Source organism: Glycine soja, chromosome 19 (assembly GCF_004193775.1).
Source record: "Glycine soja cultivar W05 chromosome 19, ASM419377v2, whole genome shotgun sequence".
Lineage (NCBI taxonomy): Eukaryota > Viridiplantae > Streptophyta > Magnoliopsida > Fabales > Fabaceae > Glycine > Glycine soja.
In genome coordinates, this window is record NC_041020.1 from 39,778,789 (window position 1) to 39,799,882 (window position 21,094).

The window sequence follows — 21,094 nt, forward strand, 5'->3', positions numbered from 1 at the left end:
ATAAATAATTAATGTAGAAAATAAATTATTGATTATAAATTTGACTTACCTTCCATTTTGAACAAATAAGAAAAAAAGTTGACTTGGATATTGATTTGCTGCTCACGCCCCTTAAAGGCGCAATAAATAACATTCCATTTTGCAAAGAGAAGAAATTACGTTCACGAAGAAAAGAATTTGAGAATCCCACTGCGCAAGAACAAGAAGGTTCGAACTTCGAACTATAGTACTTATTATGCCCTTAAACAAATAAAATGCAATATCTCACGTTTATTTTTGTCCTTTTCTTTTTGCAGGATTTTCTCTTATTATTTAAACAAGAAGAAACAAATTCTCGAGTGAAAATAAATCTTCTGTTTCATCTTATTCGATGTGCGTTACTTGACGTATAATATAATAACAGTAATCTATTATATATATATATATATATATATATATATATATATATAGATGGTGTCTGATTTTATGAGTTACATAATAACTTTATACTCATTTTCTTTAAAAATATTAAATAATATTATTTAATTTAATTATTAATTCAAATCAATATTATTTTATTATGTAAATAGATTCTATTTAATTTATTATTCATTCTATTGAAATTATATTCAATTATTATTATATTAAATGTAAATAGTTTTATTTATAAAAATTTTATTCTTAATAACAGATTTTTATTCTATTTTTAAAATTTATATTCTTAATCAATTATTTTATTTATTTTTTATCAATTTTAATATCGATTCAATTACTTAATAATATGCTATGAAAAATCATCAATCAATTTATTTAACTCATTTTTAGTATTTTTTTAGTAACAATTTATCCTTTTTAGGCAATAAGTTATATAAATTTTGCAAAGCAAAAAGATAAACTCATGATTTACATAATATAATTAAAATTTATAAGAATGAATTATAAAAATATTAAATTCATGAATCATATTTAAACATTATTTAATAAAAATATGTTCAAATATTAAAAATCATTTGAAGTTTCAATAATAACATTCACGCATTTAAAATAAGTTTTTAGTTCAAATCAATTTATTTCTTATTTATTCAACTAAATAATATTTTCATATTTTAAATTAACTTATTTGACTAATGTTTAATTTTCTTCGATTAACAATATATAATTTTAATAATATGAAAATATATAAAATATATTAAATATAAAACAATTTATGGGATACATTTTTATGAAATACGGAATTTTATAAAAAAAAAACACAAATTTGATGCATGTATATAAAAATATAGTATACACCATATAAAATCTTAATATGATTTTTATAATATCTAATATTTTATTGTATATTAATATTGTTAACTATTTTGTGTGCTTATATATACATATATACTAATATATATTTTGATTAATTAAAATACAATAGATAAATAGATTAAAAAGTTACAATATATAAAAAATTTATAAATTATAAAATTAGTACTCGTAAATCACACGGGACACTAAGCTAATAATAATATAAGTTGATAAAAAAAAACTTAACGTATAATATAAGATACGTAAAGGTTTTATTTTTTTTTTTTTATCGAGAATCAAAATTCTGTATAATAAATTTCATTGATACTTCAGTAAAAAAAAAAAAAATCGTCTATACTTACAAATTGGATGATTAAGAGTATCACAGTGCATGGTAGCTTGATTAATAGGTTATTATAATTTTGAGTTCTATATCATAAAAGTACTTGTACCATGTTATTGTAAGTGCGGTGCTACATACCTCTTATGCCGAGGACCCAACCTATATGTACGGTAAGCATACTATTTTTTAAGTGTAAAAAAATAAATTAAAAGTCTACCCAAATTGATGTGGATTGAGGTGGAGGAAAAATAGAATAACGAAAAAAGTAAATAAAGAAAGAAAATGATAGACATAATAAATAATATGATGAATCACGAATTAAAATATATAATTCAACATTTAACTAAAAACATATGGTTAAATTTTAAGATTTTAGTTAAGAGAAATGAGTTTAGTTTCATCTAAATCAATGATTGGTTAGTATGCAAGTCGTATTTAAAAAAAATAAATAAATAATTTATGTTTGTTATTTTTAAAAAAAATCACATAAAAAAATGGTTGTCCTAAAATAAAATAATTTTTTTATAATCTAAGTATGCAAGAGATTGAACATTTTAGAGAGTTTTTTGTGGTGGGACTTAATCCCCTCATTTATTGTTGAAGGTTTCTTTTGGAATAATTGATCTCCCATCCTATAAGTTTCCTTAGTTGTTTTCTTCTTTCCGTCTTCCATGGGTTTGGTTGATGCTCTCTCATGATTCCTTGAATTTGATTTTTTGATTAATACATTCTTGGTATGTCATACATAATTGAGTGTAAGGGTATGGCTCTAGATAGGATTCATTTTTCTATGATGATGTCTTAACATTTTTTTTAAGATTGAGGGTATGAGAAATAAGTGTTTTTAACTCTTTTGACCAACTCACAATCTCGTTGGTTGATCAAATTAAGGTGTTTGGTAACCTTTTATAGAAACTAAAACTTATTTCATTGGTTTGTAATTTATAAGTTACTAAAGGGAATTTGTAACTTTTTTTTAATCTTTATTACGTTTTTTTTATAAACTACATGTATTAATTAAAGTTATTTTTCCAAGTATTTAACATAAATACATGTCAAAATTTGAATTTAAAATTTTTAATTAAGTTGAAATAATCTTTTATTATTTAATTCGCATGTTAAGTAGTTATTTTTACTATGTTAATACAATTCCTGTTTTTACTTTCTTTATTTTAATAAAGGTAAATTATTTTATTTACTATTTCTCTTTCCACTATTTTTCGAGCTTATTTTTCATATAATATTATTAATTTAATTATTGCACTATATATTTATAATTCTAATAAATTATTTGATATTCAAAAGCTAATAAAATCCACAATTTTTTTTGTTTATATAAACATATTCTTTTATATCTTTTTTTTTATTTACAAACTATTTCATCAACTAATTTGTTAAATATTTTTTCTTCAATTAAATAACTTAAAAGCATATAAATTTCAACTAGTCTTAAACTAAGTTATCAACTTTATAAACTTCAAAATGATTTAATAAAAAATTAGCAAATAGTTCATGGCCAATAAGTATCTATAGTTTCAACTAACATTTATATAGAACAAGTATATGTTGTAATTTATAAGAAAAAAGTAATTACACTTAATTACATATATCATGTAAAAATTAATGGAAATTATGGTGGTTGAGGAATATGTAATAAATTGTCTGCTTTAACAGGTATAGTATATTTCTATTTGTAGCTAGCGATCTTTAGGCTGGTTAGCCGCGTGCTACTCATTCATTCAACCGCGGCTGACCAAGTCGACTGTTACCTGTTTTCCTGTTGGCATTCTCCTCTTATACTATTTTGATATCTCAATATTTCAAATATCTTATTAATAATTTTTATTTTTCTTTATTTTTTTAATTTGATTCTTTATCTTTAAAAAATATTAAATTTGTATTTTTTTTAATTTAATCATTTATTTTTGAAAAAAGTTTATTTTTATCATTTATCTTATTTTATTTTATTTGTTAAATTTAATTTTTCAATCAACTCTTCCTTGCCAATAAGAAGCACAACATAGAAATAAAGCAACCCTGTTAGTTCCCCCACCAAATCAAACACCTCTTTTCTTTTCTACTCGTCATGCCAGCCAGCCCAGCCACTTCAACTTGAAGAAAACAAGCAAGGGAAAACCTCTTTTTCATTTCTTCTCTCTTCTTCTTCTTCTTCTTCTTCTTCATTTCCTTTCCTTTATTCCTTCCTTAACATTCTCTCTCTCTTCCTCCATTCATAATAAGTAACACAAATAAATACATATACTAAAAACCATCACAAAGCAAACAACTTTCTTCTACCTCCATCTCTCTCAACAAGCAAACCCTGTAGCTCTCTAGAGCCACTCTGAGTAAACAGAGTTTTTGCTTTGCACACTTCCCAGTTCTTGTGGTGCACCCCTTTTGTACTACTTTTTAAAATTGTCCCTCTCTCTCTCTCTCTCTCTTTCAACCTGACACCGTGAAAAGTGACAAATATTGCAACTTTGGACACCACCATGGTCCACTACCATCGCTCCCATCAACCCAGAAAGACCAACACTGACGAAGAGTCACAGAACACCGTCATGTTGGATTGCTCAACCTCTGCTTACTACAAGAGAACCAGGCCCAAGTTGTTGTCTTTCCTCTTCCTCATCACCTTCCTCTCTTGCTGCTACGTCTTTGCTCCTCTTTTCCTTGGCCCTTCTTTCCCTCTATCTCTCTTGTGTAAGTACCTTACTCCATGTTCCTTTTTCTGTTTGTCTTTGTTACTATTTGTGCTGATTTTCTTTTCTTGCTTTTCAGACTCTCCTGCAACCGAAAATGATGTGAACCGAGATGGAGTTGATGCAAATGATTCTCCTTGCTCTTCTGTTTCTACTGGTAAGTAATATTCATGTTCCTTTCTAACTAGTTCTTCTTCTTTTTGTTCACCTGTGTTGTTGTTGTTGTTTTATTATTTTTTAAAATTTTTTTTTACGTGTTTTACCAAACATAATAGTTGAAAAAGGGTAAACATTTTTTATTTTCCTTGGATTAGTTTATAGATAACAAAATTATGTGGAAGTTGTTTTTATGATTGATTGGTTTTAATAATTGACTTACTTTTTTAATAATAAATTTTAGAAATTTAAGTTTGTTCTGTTGTTTGATTTGCTCCAAATAATATTATGTGCTTCTTTGATGACGCAGGAACTATATGTTGTGATAGAAGTGGTTATCGTTCCGATGTTTGTGTGATGAAAGGTGATATAAGGACACACTCTGCTTCCTCTTCAGTTTTCCTCTACAATTCAAGGAGCAACAACAATGTTTCGAGAAATTTTGAAGAGGAACTTCAACATGAAAAGATCAAGCCTTATACTAGAAAATGGGAGACAAGTGTTATGGACACCATTGATGAATTAAGCCTCGTCCCGAAGAATCTGAATTTGGGAGGTGTTGGTGGTTGTGATGTCCAACATGATGTTCCAGCAGTTTTCTTCTCTAATGGGGGCTACACTGGCAATGTTTATCACGAATTCAATGATGGAATCATACCTTTGTACATTACTTCTCAGCATTTCAAGAAGAAGGTTGTGTTTGTGATTCTTGAGTATCATAATTGGTGGATCATGAAGTATGGAGACGTCCTTTCTCGTCTATCGGATTTTCCACCAATTGATTTTCGAGGAGACAATAGGACTCATTGCTTCCCAGAAGCCATAGTTGGTCTCAGAATCCATGATGAGCTAACTGTGGATTCTGCACTGATGAGGGGTAACAAGAGCATTGCTGATTTTAGAAACCTTTTGGATAAAGCTTATTGGCCAAGGATCAAGGGGCTAATTCGAGACGAAGAAAGGAAAGCACAAGAGAAGTTGAGAGAACAAGTCTCATCATCTGAATCATCAGAAGCCTCACAACAACAGTATATAATTAGGCAACAAGTGCAAGAAAATCCAACGAAGAAACCTACGTTGGTTATTCTCTCTAGAAGTGGGTCAAGAGCTATAACTAATGAGAATTTGCTTGTGAAGATGGCAGAGGAAATTGGGTTTTTGGTGCAAGTTTTGAAGCCTGACAGAACAACAGAATTGGCAAAGGTTTATAGGTCTCTTAATGCAAGTGATGTCATGATTGGTGTTCATGGAGCAGCTATGACACATTTTCTGTTCCTGAGACCTGGTTCTGTGTTTATTCAAGTGGTTCCTCTTGGTACCACATGGGCTGCAGAAACTTATTATGGGGAACCTGCAAGGAAGCTTGGCTTGAAATACATTGGCTATCAAATTCTGCCTAGAGAGAGCACTTTGTATGAAAAATATGATAAAAATGATCCTATTCTGAGAGACCCTACAAGCATTAACAAGAAGGGGTGGGAATACACAAAGAAGATCTATCTTGACAGCCAAAATGTCATGTTAGACCTCAGGAGATTCAGAAAAAGGTTACATCGAGCTTATGAGTATACACTCTCCAAATCAAAACTGAGTCTCCAACACCAACAAATGTGAATTCCAATGGTTTCATTTGGTTCTCGATATTCATCATGTGAAAATAATTTTCTTAAAATGTTGAACATTCTTATGCATATAAAGGCAACCTGAAAAGTTCTTAGTGCGATATGTTTTGTATAGCAAGCATATAGAAATGTATACTAGGGGATGTGTAAGTAAAAGCTACAACTTGTGATTCTCTCATTTTTTTTGTGTGTGAAAAAAAGAAATTGTGTTACATTTTTCTCTTCAGATTCAATCCTCCAATGTTGTAGTAGTTTCAAATTTTATTGAGAGGTTAAATTTGATAATGCAGTTTGCCAAACATAGAGTGTTATTGATTGAAATTATTGACAACTATAATTGAGAAGAGGAAGTTTTTTTCTTCTTTGGTTTTAAACCGATTCATGTGAGCTATATCTATGTACATTTTTTTTTTGTAACAAACTAAATGCTTCGTTATTTAGAATCTGTTCTTGAAGGTGTTTTCTTGGGTAGGCCTATATGCATGTTCCTTTCGGACCTAAATAGTAAATATGCTATTGACGCTTTGACCTACATGTTTCGGATTCATGTGTTACTAGGTTGTGACAAAAAATATTGAAGATCTAGAGTGATTTATGCAAATTAAATTATTTCCATTTTCTAATTAATTTTTTTTAAAAGGGCACAGGGGAATATGAGAAAGCTCTTATAACAACTGTGCAAAGCTGCCACCTATATGCTATATGCAATTAAACCATGCAAGTTAAGTAATAAGTGCATATGAAATTATGAATTCAAGAGGACAAATATTGGCCAATGTCTTAGGATAGTGATTCAAAAATAAAAAAATTATTAAGATATACACAATTATATTATTTATGATTTTTTAAAATTATTTTTAGAATAAATATTTTTTTAGTTTTTTAATCAATATTCGAGAAAATTAACTACCGATACCCATTTAAATGTTGGACCTATAGTGACATTTTTAAAATTGCCACACTAACTATCTGATGCTTTCATTTATGATGAGGAGAATATGAACTAATTTCTTTTGAAGGTGCTTCAGTTCATGGTGTTTAAGAAATGCACCAGAACAAGTATTTTGTACCAACAAGCAACTACATTTTTGAAACTCATATGACACTTTTGTATGGTGCCAAGGTTATCCTCGAGGGTTGTGTACTTACGTTTGTGTGCATGTGATGATTCTTCTGTTGCAGGCATTATTGGATCTCAGTATGGCAATTTCATTGTGGACACATGCGACATGTTAAGCAGATTCAGTGGGGACCACTAACGGTAATAAACTATGAAGGGATGGCACGCTACATTACCTTAGATATCACATCGCACCATATCCTGATTCTATTGTTATAAAATTAATTAAGAGTTTTTTGTACTATGATTAATATCAAAACAAAACATTATCCGGATTAGCGAATTTGTTAACTATGTCGTTACTCAGGTGCTTTGTAACAAACTGTGAACAATACACTATTGACCTTTATTGAATGCTTTAAGTATTTTATCTGAAAATAATTTTTGGTTAAATTTTATTTATTTTTTAATTAAATTTCGGATTAATCAATTTTTTTTCTGGTAAACCAGGGAATTAAAAAAAGGTATTGCAACAAATGAATTTTGGACTCTATTCTCTCATCATTTATTAACACAAAGTAAGAGTGGAGAATTTTAAACACAATTCTAGTGTTTTTTCGAGATAAATATTATATGCTAATAATGTGATACAAAGTATAAAGAAGAAAAACAATTTACTCAATAAACACGACAGTTCCACGCATTTACCTTGTTTTATGTAATATCTATCAGTTTAACTTAATGAATTACAGTGATGATTAATGGTGTATAACAAATAAAACCATTGTTGAAATTAGGTTGTTAATGGTCCATTTTTATTTTACTTCAGAGTTCAGACTTTCACTATTCACGAGGGAAAATGACTCAATTTCGAACCATCATGTGATTTGATCGCATGGGAATGGTGAAAAACCTCTAGTGCAAGATTCGAGCATGTGGGCAACTGGAATTGGGCTCCAAACTACGTACAAAACTTGCCCACCATTACATGGTTCAATCAATAACTAAAAACTATGATGTTATAAATTTAATTATCCCCTACATTGATAAATATTGTTGGAATCCATGATGTAAGTTAGTTATCACCACTTGTTGGTTAAACAACCTTGCAAGTTGCTTGAGTATATAAAGGGTGAACTTAAGGCTGCATGAATGAACATGAATTTTTTTAATTTGTTTCTGTTTCTTGAATTTGTTATTACAAGAATGCCCCTTTGGAAAAGACAGATAGCCTCACTGAAATATCATATCTGAGTATTCTACAAATACTTTGTTGCCCTTTTTGTACATTGTCCTAAACCAAAATCTGCTTGTCCTAAACTAAGTCAGCAATGTTGGCGTGCTTTGAGTCGAAGCAATGATCTACAGCCACCGTTTTGCAGTCTTGGTGTCTGAATGGGAAGGAGGAGTTCTAGCATTTCCGTCCTTGTCATCTTCAGGTATGACACAAAACTATGGACTTAGTATATTGCTATATCATGAATATCTATCTTTCATATCACTTGAGAAATGGGAAATGGCAGTTCTACAGGTTTAACTTACATGCTACTACTGGCTTCCCTCCAAGTGAAGATCTACGGGAGTTATTTGACAGTGGTGGTTGAGTCCCCGTTAGAGATTGCCTCTTTTTAGTTTTCTCAGCAGCTGAAATTGGTGATTTTACATGATTTGTATGACCAGTGCCCTTGATGGGTGACTTGACTTCAACCATATTATTTTGTTGGCTCCTGCATATTTTTCACAGTGGAAGATTGAGTAAAACACTCCATCACTACCAAAATGAAACTTAAAACACTACGATTAACATTCTCTGAGGGATAAACATATTTATAGTACTTATAGGAAGAGGAAATAAGAAAAAACGAATCGAGTTGCTCCCATAAATTAAAATCAACTTATGCACATAAATTTTATAGAAGATTTCCCATTTAACTAATTAACCATTGTCTTACCTTTTTAATTTCTTCTTCTATAAGTACTTATGGAGTAATTTATCGAAATAGGGCTCAGGAGTAATAAAGTTAAAACACACCTCTTATCAGGGCCATTTATCAGTTTCCCAATTGTTCTCAAGGATTTTCTTATCTGGGATCCTTTTCCATTTGTGCTACCCATCACCTTCGTGCCATGTGCATCATTTCCATCCAGCACTGGTGGTTCAGGTGTTTGAGGCAGTTTAAGAGGATGAACTTGCATCCCACCTTTTACTTTTATCAATCTCGTTTGATAGGAAATGCTTGTAGGACTTCGAGGGGTTCTGGTATGCAACTCTGACCTGGAATTGCCACTGCTGAAATGGCCGTTTAGTTTTGATACTGATTCTGGATCTTGCATTGGGTGATATTTCTGTCGAGACACTGACTCGTACTGTAAAGCTTTGCTTACTGTATCATCTGATACTTTTGGTAGACTATCTTTCTTGATAGTTTTTGAACCTCCTTCCAAACTTAATCTTCTCGAACGAGGTAACAAAAGTGGTGATTTGGCTCCACTTCTATCCTCATGATTCACGGATTTATCAGTCTTTACAGCGCTGCAGTTCTCAATGCTAAGTCTTCGTGGGCGCAATGGAGTTTTCTCAGACACCAGTCTTGGCTTCTCTAATGGAGTGTGTGGTTCTTTAATTCTTTGGAACATTACTCTCTGAGCTTCCTTGGTTGCCAATGCAATCTTAAGGTTCTCAACCTAATATTCATGTAAAATAGAGGAAAACTGAATAAGGTTAACTCCATTTGAGTTTAGAACACAAACTCTCAAAATTTCAATTCTTATGTATGGCTATGCTACTGAATGACTGTCCAATTCTCAGGCTTAAGAAAAGTTAAGTCAGCATGCATGAAGTAAAAAAAATGCTGTGGCTTAACTAGACATTCTAACCTGTTCTTTAAGATGCATAACCTCGCTGCTTTCTTTGTTCATACGGGCTGCCCCCAGTTCCACAGTGGAAACCCGCTGAGCAAACTTTAGAGTACTCACTGTTTCACCAAATGAATCTGCTTCCGGACTCACATGAGCAAACATCAATGTTTTAGCATGTCCACCTAATTCAGAAATTTCCAACAGAAAACACATATATTAACAACAAACTGTCATGTGGAAAAATAATCAAGGTAGAGTCTTCAAGGCCTTTCTGTGACAAATCTCATAGCCAAAAAATGAGAATTGGAATTCCACAATAGAGAAGAAAGTGGAAGAGAGAATGAAAATGATAGAATACTAGTGTGCACCTAAGGAGTCCTGCAAAAGAAGTGTGAGTTTGCTGTTCCTATAAGGGATGTGAGAATTCTTTTGAGCCAGGGCTGTGATCACATCTCCCAAACAGGAAAGAGACTTGTTAATAAATTGTGCTTCCTTTAGTCTTTCCCCTGTAACTTCAGACTTGTCAACTCGTTCACTTCCAGCTAGGTCTACTAAGTGCAAGCAGCTGCGAATGGAGCTCCCAGATGTATCTTTACCATTAACATGCACAGTAAGTACACTGAGACACATTGAGCAGCCCTATCAGTGCCTAAAATAAACCCAACTACTTTATATAAGAAAATTCAGTTAGCAGAACTCCTGAAAAGCAGAATTTCACCTGTGGGATCGACTACTCCTATTGTTCATTGAAGTCGAACTGACGGCACGATTAACCTCACCAAGTTTCATGAGGGTCAGAACATCAGTTGGAGACTTCACCAAATGCAATCTAGCATCAGGAAGGCTCAACCCGTCATCATTGCAGCTCCGGATTTCTAATTTGAGGTTAGTTAAGGAGATAAATTATTTGCAAATATTAAGATCAACAGACTAGAAATAAAACTTTCTCTTCCTAATCTCTTATGAGTAGTGTGAAAATGTTTGACCCTATGAAAAGGATATTTGTTGTCTGTTTTGTCCTCTGCAAGTAAGTCTCTAACTTGTTCATTGTAAATCTCAACCATTTGCACATAAATATCATAGCTTATGATGTCCTTCCTTTCATTAGACATTTGAAACAAATCATGTAGTGCCAGATAATTGATTCCCATATCCTTTGATGTCACTCCACCTGAAGGACCACTCTGCAGCAAGAAAGAAATATTAGATGGAAACATCCTGGCTTTCAATTTGCAAATGTAATAGACAGTCATTGCTGTTTCTTGCATTGGTCAACAGCCAAGATAATAGTGCAATAATAGTATCTTTCCTATCTGAAATGCAATTTTACACTGATTTTTCTTCTTTTAAAATCAATTGAGATGATATTAAGAATCTTACCATGGTGTAAGTCTTCCCCGATCCAGTTTGACCATAAGCAAAAATACAAACATTGTACCCATCCATCACAGATCTAATTAATGGTTGAGTATCCTTATAAACCTCATCTGAGTACAAAACAGTAAAATTGAACAAAGAGATGTAAAGAAAGAGAAAAAGGTAGTCAGAATGGTGCAAAAATTTCAGTAATATTAGTTTGTGGAACTCTACCTTGGTCAGCTGTTGGACCAAAAACCCGATTAAACTGAAATACTTTCCTTCCATCTTTTAGTGTTTTTGTTGGATCTAAAATGAATAGATAACCATCTTCCCCAATGAAATCAACAACATTCTTGGATTCAGCCCGGAATGAGGGCCTGATTCTGCAGTAAACTCGAATATTACCTGAGTTTTGAATTTGAAAAGGATGACAAAATCAACTCATGGTCAAGAGTACTCAAAAAGAAAACGACCCTTTAAATTAAACATAATCAAAACTAAAAGTACACCAACCTTTCAAATCTTGAACCATGTTGTATAGTTTCCTATTCTCTTCTACTACTTTGTGATATCCAAGAGCTTTAGTTGACATCTCCTGTATTTGACTCCCTGAATTCATGAAGCAACACAACTCCAGACTATCAATATCAACAGAGTTTTCTGAGGCAAATGCTGTTTTATAGAAACAGGTACACAAAAGAAATTCATCTTTTAAAACACCAATGCATTTCTATAACTTGATTATAATCTTGTTAATTTTTATCTTCTACTGAGACATCCCAAAAGCTCAATAACAGAAAAATGAAATTTAAAATCATTGGGATATAAAGTGGTTGAATGCCTGTCTCATTAACTTAAGCATGGCATCCCCTTTAAAAGTGATGAAGATATAACCACTCAAAGTAAGTAAAGAAAAACAACTATATCTTATTTTGCAAACAATTATGATAAAAATCAATAAACTGGAAAAGGTCAATTATTCATACCAATATCATTAAAAAATCCTTGAAACTGTGACTGCATCTCTTCAAACTCTTTCTTAATTTTCAACTTCAAAGCCTTGAGATCCTGAAAATAAAAACACGATTTTACAAACATTATAAATGCAATAGACCTCTGTTGCAGGCTGTGTTATGCATTTTACCATAGATGTATATATGTACATCCTTTGGTAACATAGATATCTCAATACTACTCTCTAGGTACTACTTGGAACAGAATATCAGAAATAACCAGATTTCTACGACCTGGCATCAAAAGTACACATTTCCTTAACCATCAGGGCAATGAGTTTATTCCATCAAATATCACTCTTGTTTATTGCATCTATTGTGTTGAATGTGAAGAATTGCATAATGTAAATTATGATTGAATTTTTTTTTTATCAGCAAAATAGTAGTATGTATTATAATAGTAAAATCAGTACAAGTGGTACTGGTGTATTTACATCCTTGATTGACTATGTGTAGAGCTATGGTGTCCTAATACAAGTTGTAGTGCAAGAACTAGGCAGCCATAAATCTGAATATAACTAGATTCCCAACCACAAAAAGAAAACTATAGAACATTCCCCCCTGAATACAAAACCCAACCCTGATGATATTGCTAGCTAGACCATGAATGAAAAGGAATAATCCTTTTTCCATATTTTTAAGCCATGTCCAGCAGAAAAATATCGCGTCATCCATCAGCTTTTGGCCGTTGAAGCTTTCGTTTGAGAAGACAATCCTGGTCCTATGATACCATATGCACCAGGTCAAAGAAAGAAATCCACCCACTTTGCCATCGCTGAAGTCTGATACCATTGAGGTAGCAATGGGAATGTTGAAGGAAGTGTTCTGCATTTCTGGGGAAACACCCACTATGTTTAGCCAGGATGGCGCTTCCCACCATAGTGGCATGGTATTAAAACAACTGAAGAAAAGGTGGGACGCATCCTCTTTGTAATTTCTTCAAAATGGGAAGTATACATCATTCAGTTGCACGTTTCTCCTCTTCAAATTAACCTTTGTTGGAAATCTATCGTGAATCAACCTCCAAGCAAAGACTGATGCTTTACTTGGGACTTTTAGCTTCCATAAATCAGTAAACACTCCATCATCATTTTCATTTGTTGTATGTCTACTGAGCAGTTTCTAAGCACTCCCCACTATGTAACTCCCACTTGGATCCGCCCCCCAACTCCAACTATCTTGTTGCTCTTGTACTACCACGCTTTCTATGTCCTCCATAGATTTTGTAGTTATTTCTATCTCCCCCTCCATAAATAGTCTCCTCCACTAGAACTGCCATTCCCATCCTCCGTTTAATGCCCCCCCATCTACTGGATGTATTGTTATTGCTGTTGAGAAATGTTGTACATTCGTGGATATTTCTCTAGCAATGAAAACACTTTTTCCAGCCACCCATCTTCCCAAAACTTCATCTTTGACCCACATCCGATCTTTCATTTTGTCCCACTTTTGAACCAACCACCCTCTCCTCACATGAATCACAAACAATGCTTAAATCCCACCACCCTCTTCTTGGTTCATCCAAACTCCTCTAGCTTCCATATCTGGAATCCAAGACTTTCGCCCACAATTCTCCTTGGTGATGGAAGAGGTTCCACCGCCATTTTCCAAGTAAAGCATAATTGAATTTCACCAAATCCTGGACGCCCAATCCACCTTTTTCTTTTGGGAGACAAACTGTCTCCCAGTTCACCTAGACAATCTTTTGCTGGTCAGAGTTTCCCCCCCCACAAGAACCAACGCGCAGCCTCATGAATCTCTCGACCACCTTCTTCGGGATCCTGAAAAAAGAGAAGAAAAAGATAGAAATTGAGTTAAGACTGACTTTATCAAGGTCACCCTTACCCCAAAAGAGAGGTACCTTTGTTTCCATTTGGATAGTTTTCTCTCACATCTCTGGACTATTGTATCTGTCTCATTACTCCTAGGATTTTCCCCAATAGGGATACCCAAATACAAAAAGGGTACAATAAACAATCTACAATTTAAATAATTAGCAGCATTTTGTACCCGTTGATAAGACTTCCCAATCACCCCAAATCTGCTTTTGGCAAAGTTTATCTTTAAGCCCGACACCGACTCAAAGCTCCTCAACATGACCTTGATTGCTTTTACATTTTCGCCCCACACAAGGCACATCCTCAACCTCTAACTCAACAATCCAATCATTAAATTTCTTCATGCTACCCCTGCCTTGCACCCTTTAACACACTCCAACTCTTTCTGATGGTTCTAATACAATTAAAATATCTTAAAATGCACTAGATACCCCCTCTGCTTGTAGCTTTGAGCTTCCTGACTTGATCCCATAGAATTCTTTTGGCAGCTGTATCACATGGTGAATATATATTTACTATTGTCAATTTTTCACCATCACCAGCCCATGTCCCTTCCAAATCATTACCAGTCACCTTATCCATTTTGAAAGTTTCCTTACTCAAAAGTCACAAGATTCCCCTAACACTATTAATTGTTGGCTGCATTTCCCTTCTGACTTCAGCATCACCCCACAGAGCTTGACATAGGGCTTTGTCTATCACTTCCTTCTTAGTCTCTTGTAAGCAAAACATATCTACTTGTTCTTTCCTCACCATTTTTTTGATTGAAGCCCATTATAAACCTCTCCCCAAACCCCTTACATAGTAGGTAATTATCTTCATCAATCACCTTCACTGCTTTCCATCCTCTGAACTACACCCTTGTCCCTTTCCTCTATGCTGACCATTTTGGATATCATTTTCCCTTTTGCTTGTTGAAGTTTACTCCCATGTTTTTTGCCATGTCCCAATTACTTGCAACCTCTTTTACCATCTCAATGCTTCTGGGTGTTGAAGCTGAATTTGCTGTTGTTGTGCCATTTAATTGGGGAAAGGCTGCCTGAGTATAATTGTTTGGGCTTCTATTGATCTCCTTTTCTTCATTGCTATTTAGTTATATCATCTGTCCCTCTTGTGGGCCTACTTTTTCTTTGTGCCCAATCTATTTTTTACACCCCCTGTTTCTTGTATAAACCTACCATATATGTTTAGGCCCATTTAATTTAAGGCCCAAATTATTGTGCATTTTTCCAGTAGGTGCTTTTTCGATGGGACCCGATATGGAGTTGTCCTTTTCCTATTCTTGTACTAACTCACGTGCATCCCTCTGCATCTCTTTTAATTCAAATTTTGTCTTCAAGTGTTGGCCCCTTTCTTCCCCAATCTTCCTATTTTTATTACTCCTTTCTCCCTTCTCGTCAAAACATGCAACACCTACCACCTCTATGGCCTCATCCTTTGTTGTTTGGCCTTGCTTTCGTTTATCCTCCCTATCCACATCTCTATATGACCTCCTGGATTAGGGCCAGGCTTCCACTGAAAGCACCAAATGTGTCAGCCTTTTGTTCATATTTTTCTTCGCCTAGCCCATAATGAGTTGACCAAGGTTATTGAGTTTGTGCAATAACCAATGAGCAACTGCTGCAACCCGATGTTTTTGTCAGGCTCGTCTCCATCTGCACCCATTTCCATGTTGGTCACCAGAAACTCGTCATCTACCTGTGCTTCCTTCGACATTCGGTCCAGCCCAACCTCACTCTTCTCTAAGGATTCAGAGGACTCTACATAGCTCCCTCTGCTACAATGTGATTGATTGTAGGAGGCCATGGTGTTTTGATTAAAACTCGTGTTCTATCCAGTCTTTGGAGATCATCTTCGTCCTCGTCAACGTCCACCACCTCGCCAATCCCCTCCGTGATCTTTGTGATGTTTTCCACATCCCATGCGTGTAACAGGATCCCCCAGCACATAACCTGGACCATCCTAAATCCAAGCCTTAGACTTGTGCTCCATTTCTCCAGGGTATGGAACATAGATAGCCCGCTTTCAAGTCTTTCTCTACACAAATCTTCTGCTCCTGTATCTTTGAGCCCCGTGAGTAGCAGTATATCGCCAGCAAGGTACTTTGGTTTGATATCTTTGCCTCCGTCTTACATAAGTTCTTCTTCTAGTCTATCAAATGCTGTTAGGTTCCCTAGCCTACCTACCCAACATTTACTTAGCCATGTCTTCTTTTCCATTGATATTGTTAGTTGGACAAACAAGCGAGATGTCATGTTTGATGCCTGCACATACTTCGATGTCCATCATTTTGCCATATTTTTATTGCCATTTGTTGCAACCACTTTCGCATACGATCCGAATGCTGTCACTTGTCGGGGATTCTACTTCTGTAATCCTCTAGCCAGTGACATATGCTCTGCTATCTCCTTTCCTTTACCTTTGTCTCTCACTGGCAACTTCTCTATGACCACCTCCTCTTTATGCTGATGTTCCTTGTTAACTCTCTCTGTCGGTTTCCATTCCCTTCCATGTTTCGGAAGATTCACGTGTAATTTCAGTCCCCCGAGGACCAAGTTATTCAATTGTCTCTTTAATTTCCAGGCATTATTGACTCGTTTGAATCTCACAAAGCCATATCTCCAACCACTCTTGTTTCTGTTCCTTGCGATGAATACCTCCCTGACATCACCCCACTTCTTGAACTTGAACCATAGGTCCTTTTCCCCTATGTCTTCTGGAAACCGTGTGAAGTAGAATGAGTATATGTCTGGTGCATCCCTCCAATTTTTGTTCCTTCCCTTCCCCCATCGTGCCATTGTAGTCATCGCATCAAATTGCATGTACCCCTTCTTGACGTAGTTGAGACATAACCTCTCACTCACGCATCCTTTGTTTTTCTCTCTCACCCACCCCCTGCTTCTCTCTACCTCACTCTCTCATCTCTCTTAATACGCAAATTTTATAAATTCTTGAAATAGATCTTGTATGACTTCCATGGAGAAGCTCTTGGCTTGCTAATTTGATTCTCAAGATAGTAATGAGAATCTATTGGTATGTTGTTCTCTAATTATGGTTGAGCATAAACAATGTGTATACGATAGAAAGAAATTAAAGTTCCAGTTAGATAAATATGACCATATAAAGTAGTGAAGTACACAATATTTTTGTGATAAAATTTTCTGCTGCTTGTTAAATTGTCATTGAGAAGTCGACAATCAGGGGCATTACAAAACTTCCCCCCCTCCCGTCCTCAACTGAACATAAACAACGTGTATACAATATTGTTGTTCTCTAATTATGATTGAACATAAATGTGTATACGATAAAAAGAAATTAAAGTTCCAGTTAGATAAATATGACCACATATAAAGTAGTGAAGTACACAATATTTTTGTGATAAAATTTTCTGCTACTTGTTAAATTGCCACCGAGAAGTCAGCAATTAGGGGCATTACAAAACTGCCCCCCCCCCCCCCCCTCCCCTCCTCAACTGAACATAGCTCTAACCTTATTTCTAATAAAAAAAAAAATTCAATGCATTGGTTGAGTGCAAACAAGCTGAAAAAATGCCTACCAGTAGTTCTTTTTCCTGCCTGTCTAAAAGATGCACCTGATTGCACTTGCACTTTCTGGGGCAAGCTTGGCAATGCTGTATGAAATATACATTGGGAAAGTTAAAATCCAAATGTGACAAAAGGTATATCAAGTTTGTAACAATATTGATGATCTAAATGTGGTAAAAAACAAAAAATCAAAATTTTCAGATGGGGAAATATTAGCGAAAATAAAAAATGGGAAATACATTAACATGTCAAACTATGATAATCAATTTACTGAAATTCCATATTCTTACAGAAAAAACAAAAGTACCTTAGAACTGTCAGGAGCAGATAAAGCATCTGATTGCATAGGTGTTGAAGTGGAATGAGGTGGTAAGTTATCCTTTTCTTTTGCAGAATCCTTTGGAAGCAATGGCAACTGCATAAGGTCAAGAAGACATTTTGTTGAATATCATAGCAAAAGAAAATATTGACATTACTACATGAAATCGTCCTTTTCAGAATCTTCAAAATCATCATAAAAGAATAAGCAAGGCTAGCAAGACAAATAAACATAATTAAATAAGCCAATAATCCTATATTTCAGTATAAAAGCATATTTCAGTCATCTTTTTGCATAGTGGTCAGGTTGGCTATAACAATGGGAGCGACAGGTGATGAGTTTGTTCAGTTGGGAAAAAATCATTCTGACCACAATATTGATTCTAGGGATAAAAAACCAAGTATGATTGTTTGCAATTATTTATCATAATCCTACATAATTAAGAACTAAGAATATACTCAAACTAACCTCATTGAACTTTGTAGGTGGCTGTTCCCCATTACAACATGCCATTATCTGATTAAATACCTTTATTGGATCCTACAGTAAAGACAAAAAAAAAAATAGCGTTAATATTGTTTAAGACAGATGCAAACTAGGCACCAGCTAAGGATTAAACATAGAAAATATTGAAATGAAAAAGTAAAAACCTTTAAATTTTTAATGTATTCAATTAAATGATATACTTTCATTAAATTTCTTTGTTTATATGATGATTGTAACTTACCGCTACCAGGTGTTCTTTACGGAGAGAAGCAATAATGTTTCCATCGATATTTTCTTTGGCATCAAACATACGGTCAACCAGTTGCTTGGCAAGTAATTCCACAATTTCTGCAAGAAAAATACAATTATCCAAGTGCACAAGAGAATACAAGGACAGTTAATCAAAAAGTCTAAATGGATAAACTAATAACAATTGACTGATCACAGGGTACAAAAAGAAAATATATGTTTTTTCTCATCAACAGGTAGAATAACATTTCCTTTTCTAATAGTAAGAGATGAACGATGATGTGTTGGACAGTTAGAGTTTTACAGTGTTTTCACTCAAGGATTTAAAGTAAATTAGCTCAAAAGATGTACACAAGAAGAAAAAACAATCCAGCCTTTTGTTCACTGAGTTTAAGCTTTGAAATAATCCAATCATATAATTAGTTTCTTTTTCAAGCAATCTTTATGTACTGTTAATGATATGAATAATTTATTGTTAGAATGATATATAGATAGATAGATAGATAGATAGAGAGAGAGAGAGAGAGAGAGAGAGAGAGAGAGAGAGCAATCATTCCAAACTTATTTTCCTCCCAAGTGCAACTGGCAAACTTTGGTAGTTTACATTATACTGTGCAGCTAGCCATTAGCTCACAGATACAAACCAGCTCACACAAATATATTAACAAGATCAAGGGATTAAACCTTCTCTTTTCGGAAAATTACACTCAGCGGGAGGCATTTTTTCCAATTTGGAAGACAAATCCAAGTGCCTACAAGCATCAGAGGAGAACGCAGCTGCTCTTGTATGCATTCTCATAGGCAAAGGAGATTTTATGTGTTTAATGTATCCATTCTGATTGTTCATCTGCTTCAACTCTTGAAACGATTTAAGTGCCAAAATGCAATCAACCACTTTTGCTGCCGATCCCATCTCGAGATTATCCTGAAAACAAATAACCAACATACACAATTCATCTATAGTCAAATGCTTGACACCAATTGCACATACATCAGAACAAGCACTGTGGACAGGTATAAATAGCATACCTTTTCAAGATCAGCAGCTTCAAAAGCTGGAAGCTTTAATTCTTCCATCGCAAACAGAAAATTGCGTACATTTTCAAAATACTGATAGGCAGGCAAAGGCTGTGAATCCCAGGTAAGTGATTGTGAAGGCACTTGATTGTCCACAACCACAACCTTAAAAAAAATATCATCAGAAAGTGGTATAAGCAGTTGTGGTGAGAAAAAGAGAGAATAAAAATGGCAAACTCAAAGTTCCCAATTTGAACCTGCTATTAATTGATCAGGCAATTCAATATATGACAAGTAAACAAAATTCATTTATAGGATTGTAATGTAGTACCTTAGGCACTGCTCCTGGATGAATCTTGTTAATGGCATTGCAAAGAATCAGACCATTTCTCAAGCAAGAAATCAGTTCTCTCTCAGTAGGCTGGTTTGATATACCAAGAGGACCCACTTGACTTTCTAGCCACTGAGTGGCCTCATAGCGTCTCCAAGCTGCATAAGTTATTGTAACATTCTATCAGACAAATCAATGACACAGGAACATGGAAAAGAAGATTCTTTTTTAAAAAAAGAAAAAAAAATCAACATTAATAATCATCATCAAGCATAACAAGCACACAAAAGTGAACCATGACAAGAATGAATGACCAAAGAAAACAAACACAGACTAACCCGCTTCTTCGGCTTTTCGTGAAGTCATGTTGAAATGAGTCCTATTTCTTGAACCATCCTCCATGATTAATAAAAAGAAACCACAAAAACCAGGTTCCTGAGGGTTGTAAAAATGAGAGTGAAAACCAATGATCACACAAAACAAGGCATAACCCAAGTTAGGATTTTTGTTCAAGAAACCAAAACACATACCCAAGTTGAAGAACCAGAGAAGAGTACCCCAAAAAAATGATCTTTTTGTAAGAGGGTCTGTTGCAAAGGACTCAAAAAGAACCCAGAAAAGTGAGAGAGAGTAGTCGAGTAGTTGTTTTCTGGAGTTAGAAATGGGGTTTTTTGCTTTGGTTCAGATAACAGCGAGTGGGGCTTAGCTTTGGGCTCCGAACCTCAGCTACGGAATCGTAACGTTACCTTTCATTTTGAATTCAAAATGGTAGGCCACATCTTTTGGGTCCGCAAAGCGATTACGCTCCGTCGGTTTTGCATACCGAGTCAACTTATCGAACGGCGAAGATTCTCTGATTGGAAATACTCGAAATCAGGTCAGATTTTGTGCGGTGTATATATGGAAATAAAATCTTACATATAAGT

General features: G+C 34.2%; 2 protein-coding genes across 2 annotated transcripts; one reads left to right on the forward strand and one right to left on the reverse strand.

Moving 5' to 3' along the window:
- The first annotated feature begins 3,622 nt into the window (after nt 1–3,622).
- Nucleotides 3,623–6,304, forward strand: LOC114399374 (beta-1,2-xylosyltransferase XYXT1-like). The gene is made up of 3 exons (XM_028361563.1): nt 3,623–4,315; nt 4,394–4,471; nt 4,781–6,304. Exons 1-3 carry the CDS (start codon nt 4,105–4,107, stop codon nt 6,082–6,084), a joined length of 1,593 nt encoding a protein of 530 aa, XP_028217364.1. The 5' UTR covers nt 3,623–4,104; the 3' UTR covers nt 6,085–6,304.
- A 1,981-nt stretch (nt 6,305–8,285) lies between these two features.
- Nucleotides 8,286–20,838, reverse strand: LOC114398076 (kinesin-like protein KIN-14L). Its single transcript, XM_028360213.1, has 20 exons — nt 20,699–20,838; nt 20,507–20,603; nt 20,169–20,326; nt 19,850–20,002; nt 19,505–19,745; nt 18,813–18,919; nt 18,554–18,625; nt 18,074–18,181; nt 17,778–17,852; nt 12,357–12,438; nt 11,884–11,979; nt 11,602–11,775; nt 11,392–11,498; nt 11,014–11,195; nt 10,730–10,891; nt 10,380–10,630; nt 10,030–10,193; nt 9,185–9,837; nt 8,695–8,879; nt 8,286–8,585 (listed from the first exon to the last, which is right to left on the reverse strand). Exons 2-20 carry the CDS (start codon nt 20,568–20,570, stop codon nt 8,515–8,517), a joined length of 3,105 nt encoding a protein of 1,034 aa, XP_028216014.1. The 5' UTR covers nt 20,571–20,603; nt 20,699–20,838; the 3' UTR covers nt 8,286–8,514.
- Between the last annotated feature and the right edge of the window lie 256 nt (nt 20,839–21,094).

What these genes read in the sequence shown, in the direction of transcription:
- LOC114399374 (XM_028361563.1), top strand. Translation starts at nt 4,105, where the DNA reads ATGGTCCACTACCATCGCTCCCATCAACCCAGAAAGACCAACACTGAC. An exon ending in TTTCCCTCTATCTCTCTTGT is followed by an intron (nt 4,316 to 4,393) that starts GTAAGTACCTTA and finishes CTTGCTTTTCAG; the next exon opens with ACTCTCCTGCAACCGAAAAT. An exon ending in TTGCTCTTCTGTTTCTACTG is followed by an intron (nt 4,472 to 4,780) that starts GTAAGTAATATT and finishes TTGATGACGCAG; the next exon opens with GAACTATATGTTGTGATAGA.
- LOC114398076 (XM_028360213.1), bottom strand. Translation starts at nt 20,570, where the DNA reads ATGGAGGATGGTTCAAGAAATAGGACTCATTTCAACATGACTTCACGA. An exon ending in AAGCTGCTGATCTTGAAAAG is followed by an intron (nt 19,746 to 19,849) that starts GTATGCTATTTA and finishes ATTTGTTTTCAG; the next exon opens with GATAATCTCGAGATGGGATC. An exon ending in CACCTACAAAGTTCAATGAG is followed by an intron (nt 18,182 to 18,553) that starts GTTAGTTTGAGT and finishes GACCTTATGCAG; the next exon opens with TTGCCATTGCTTCCAAAGGA.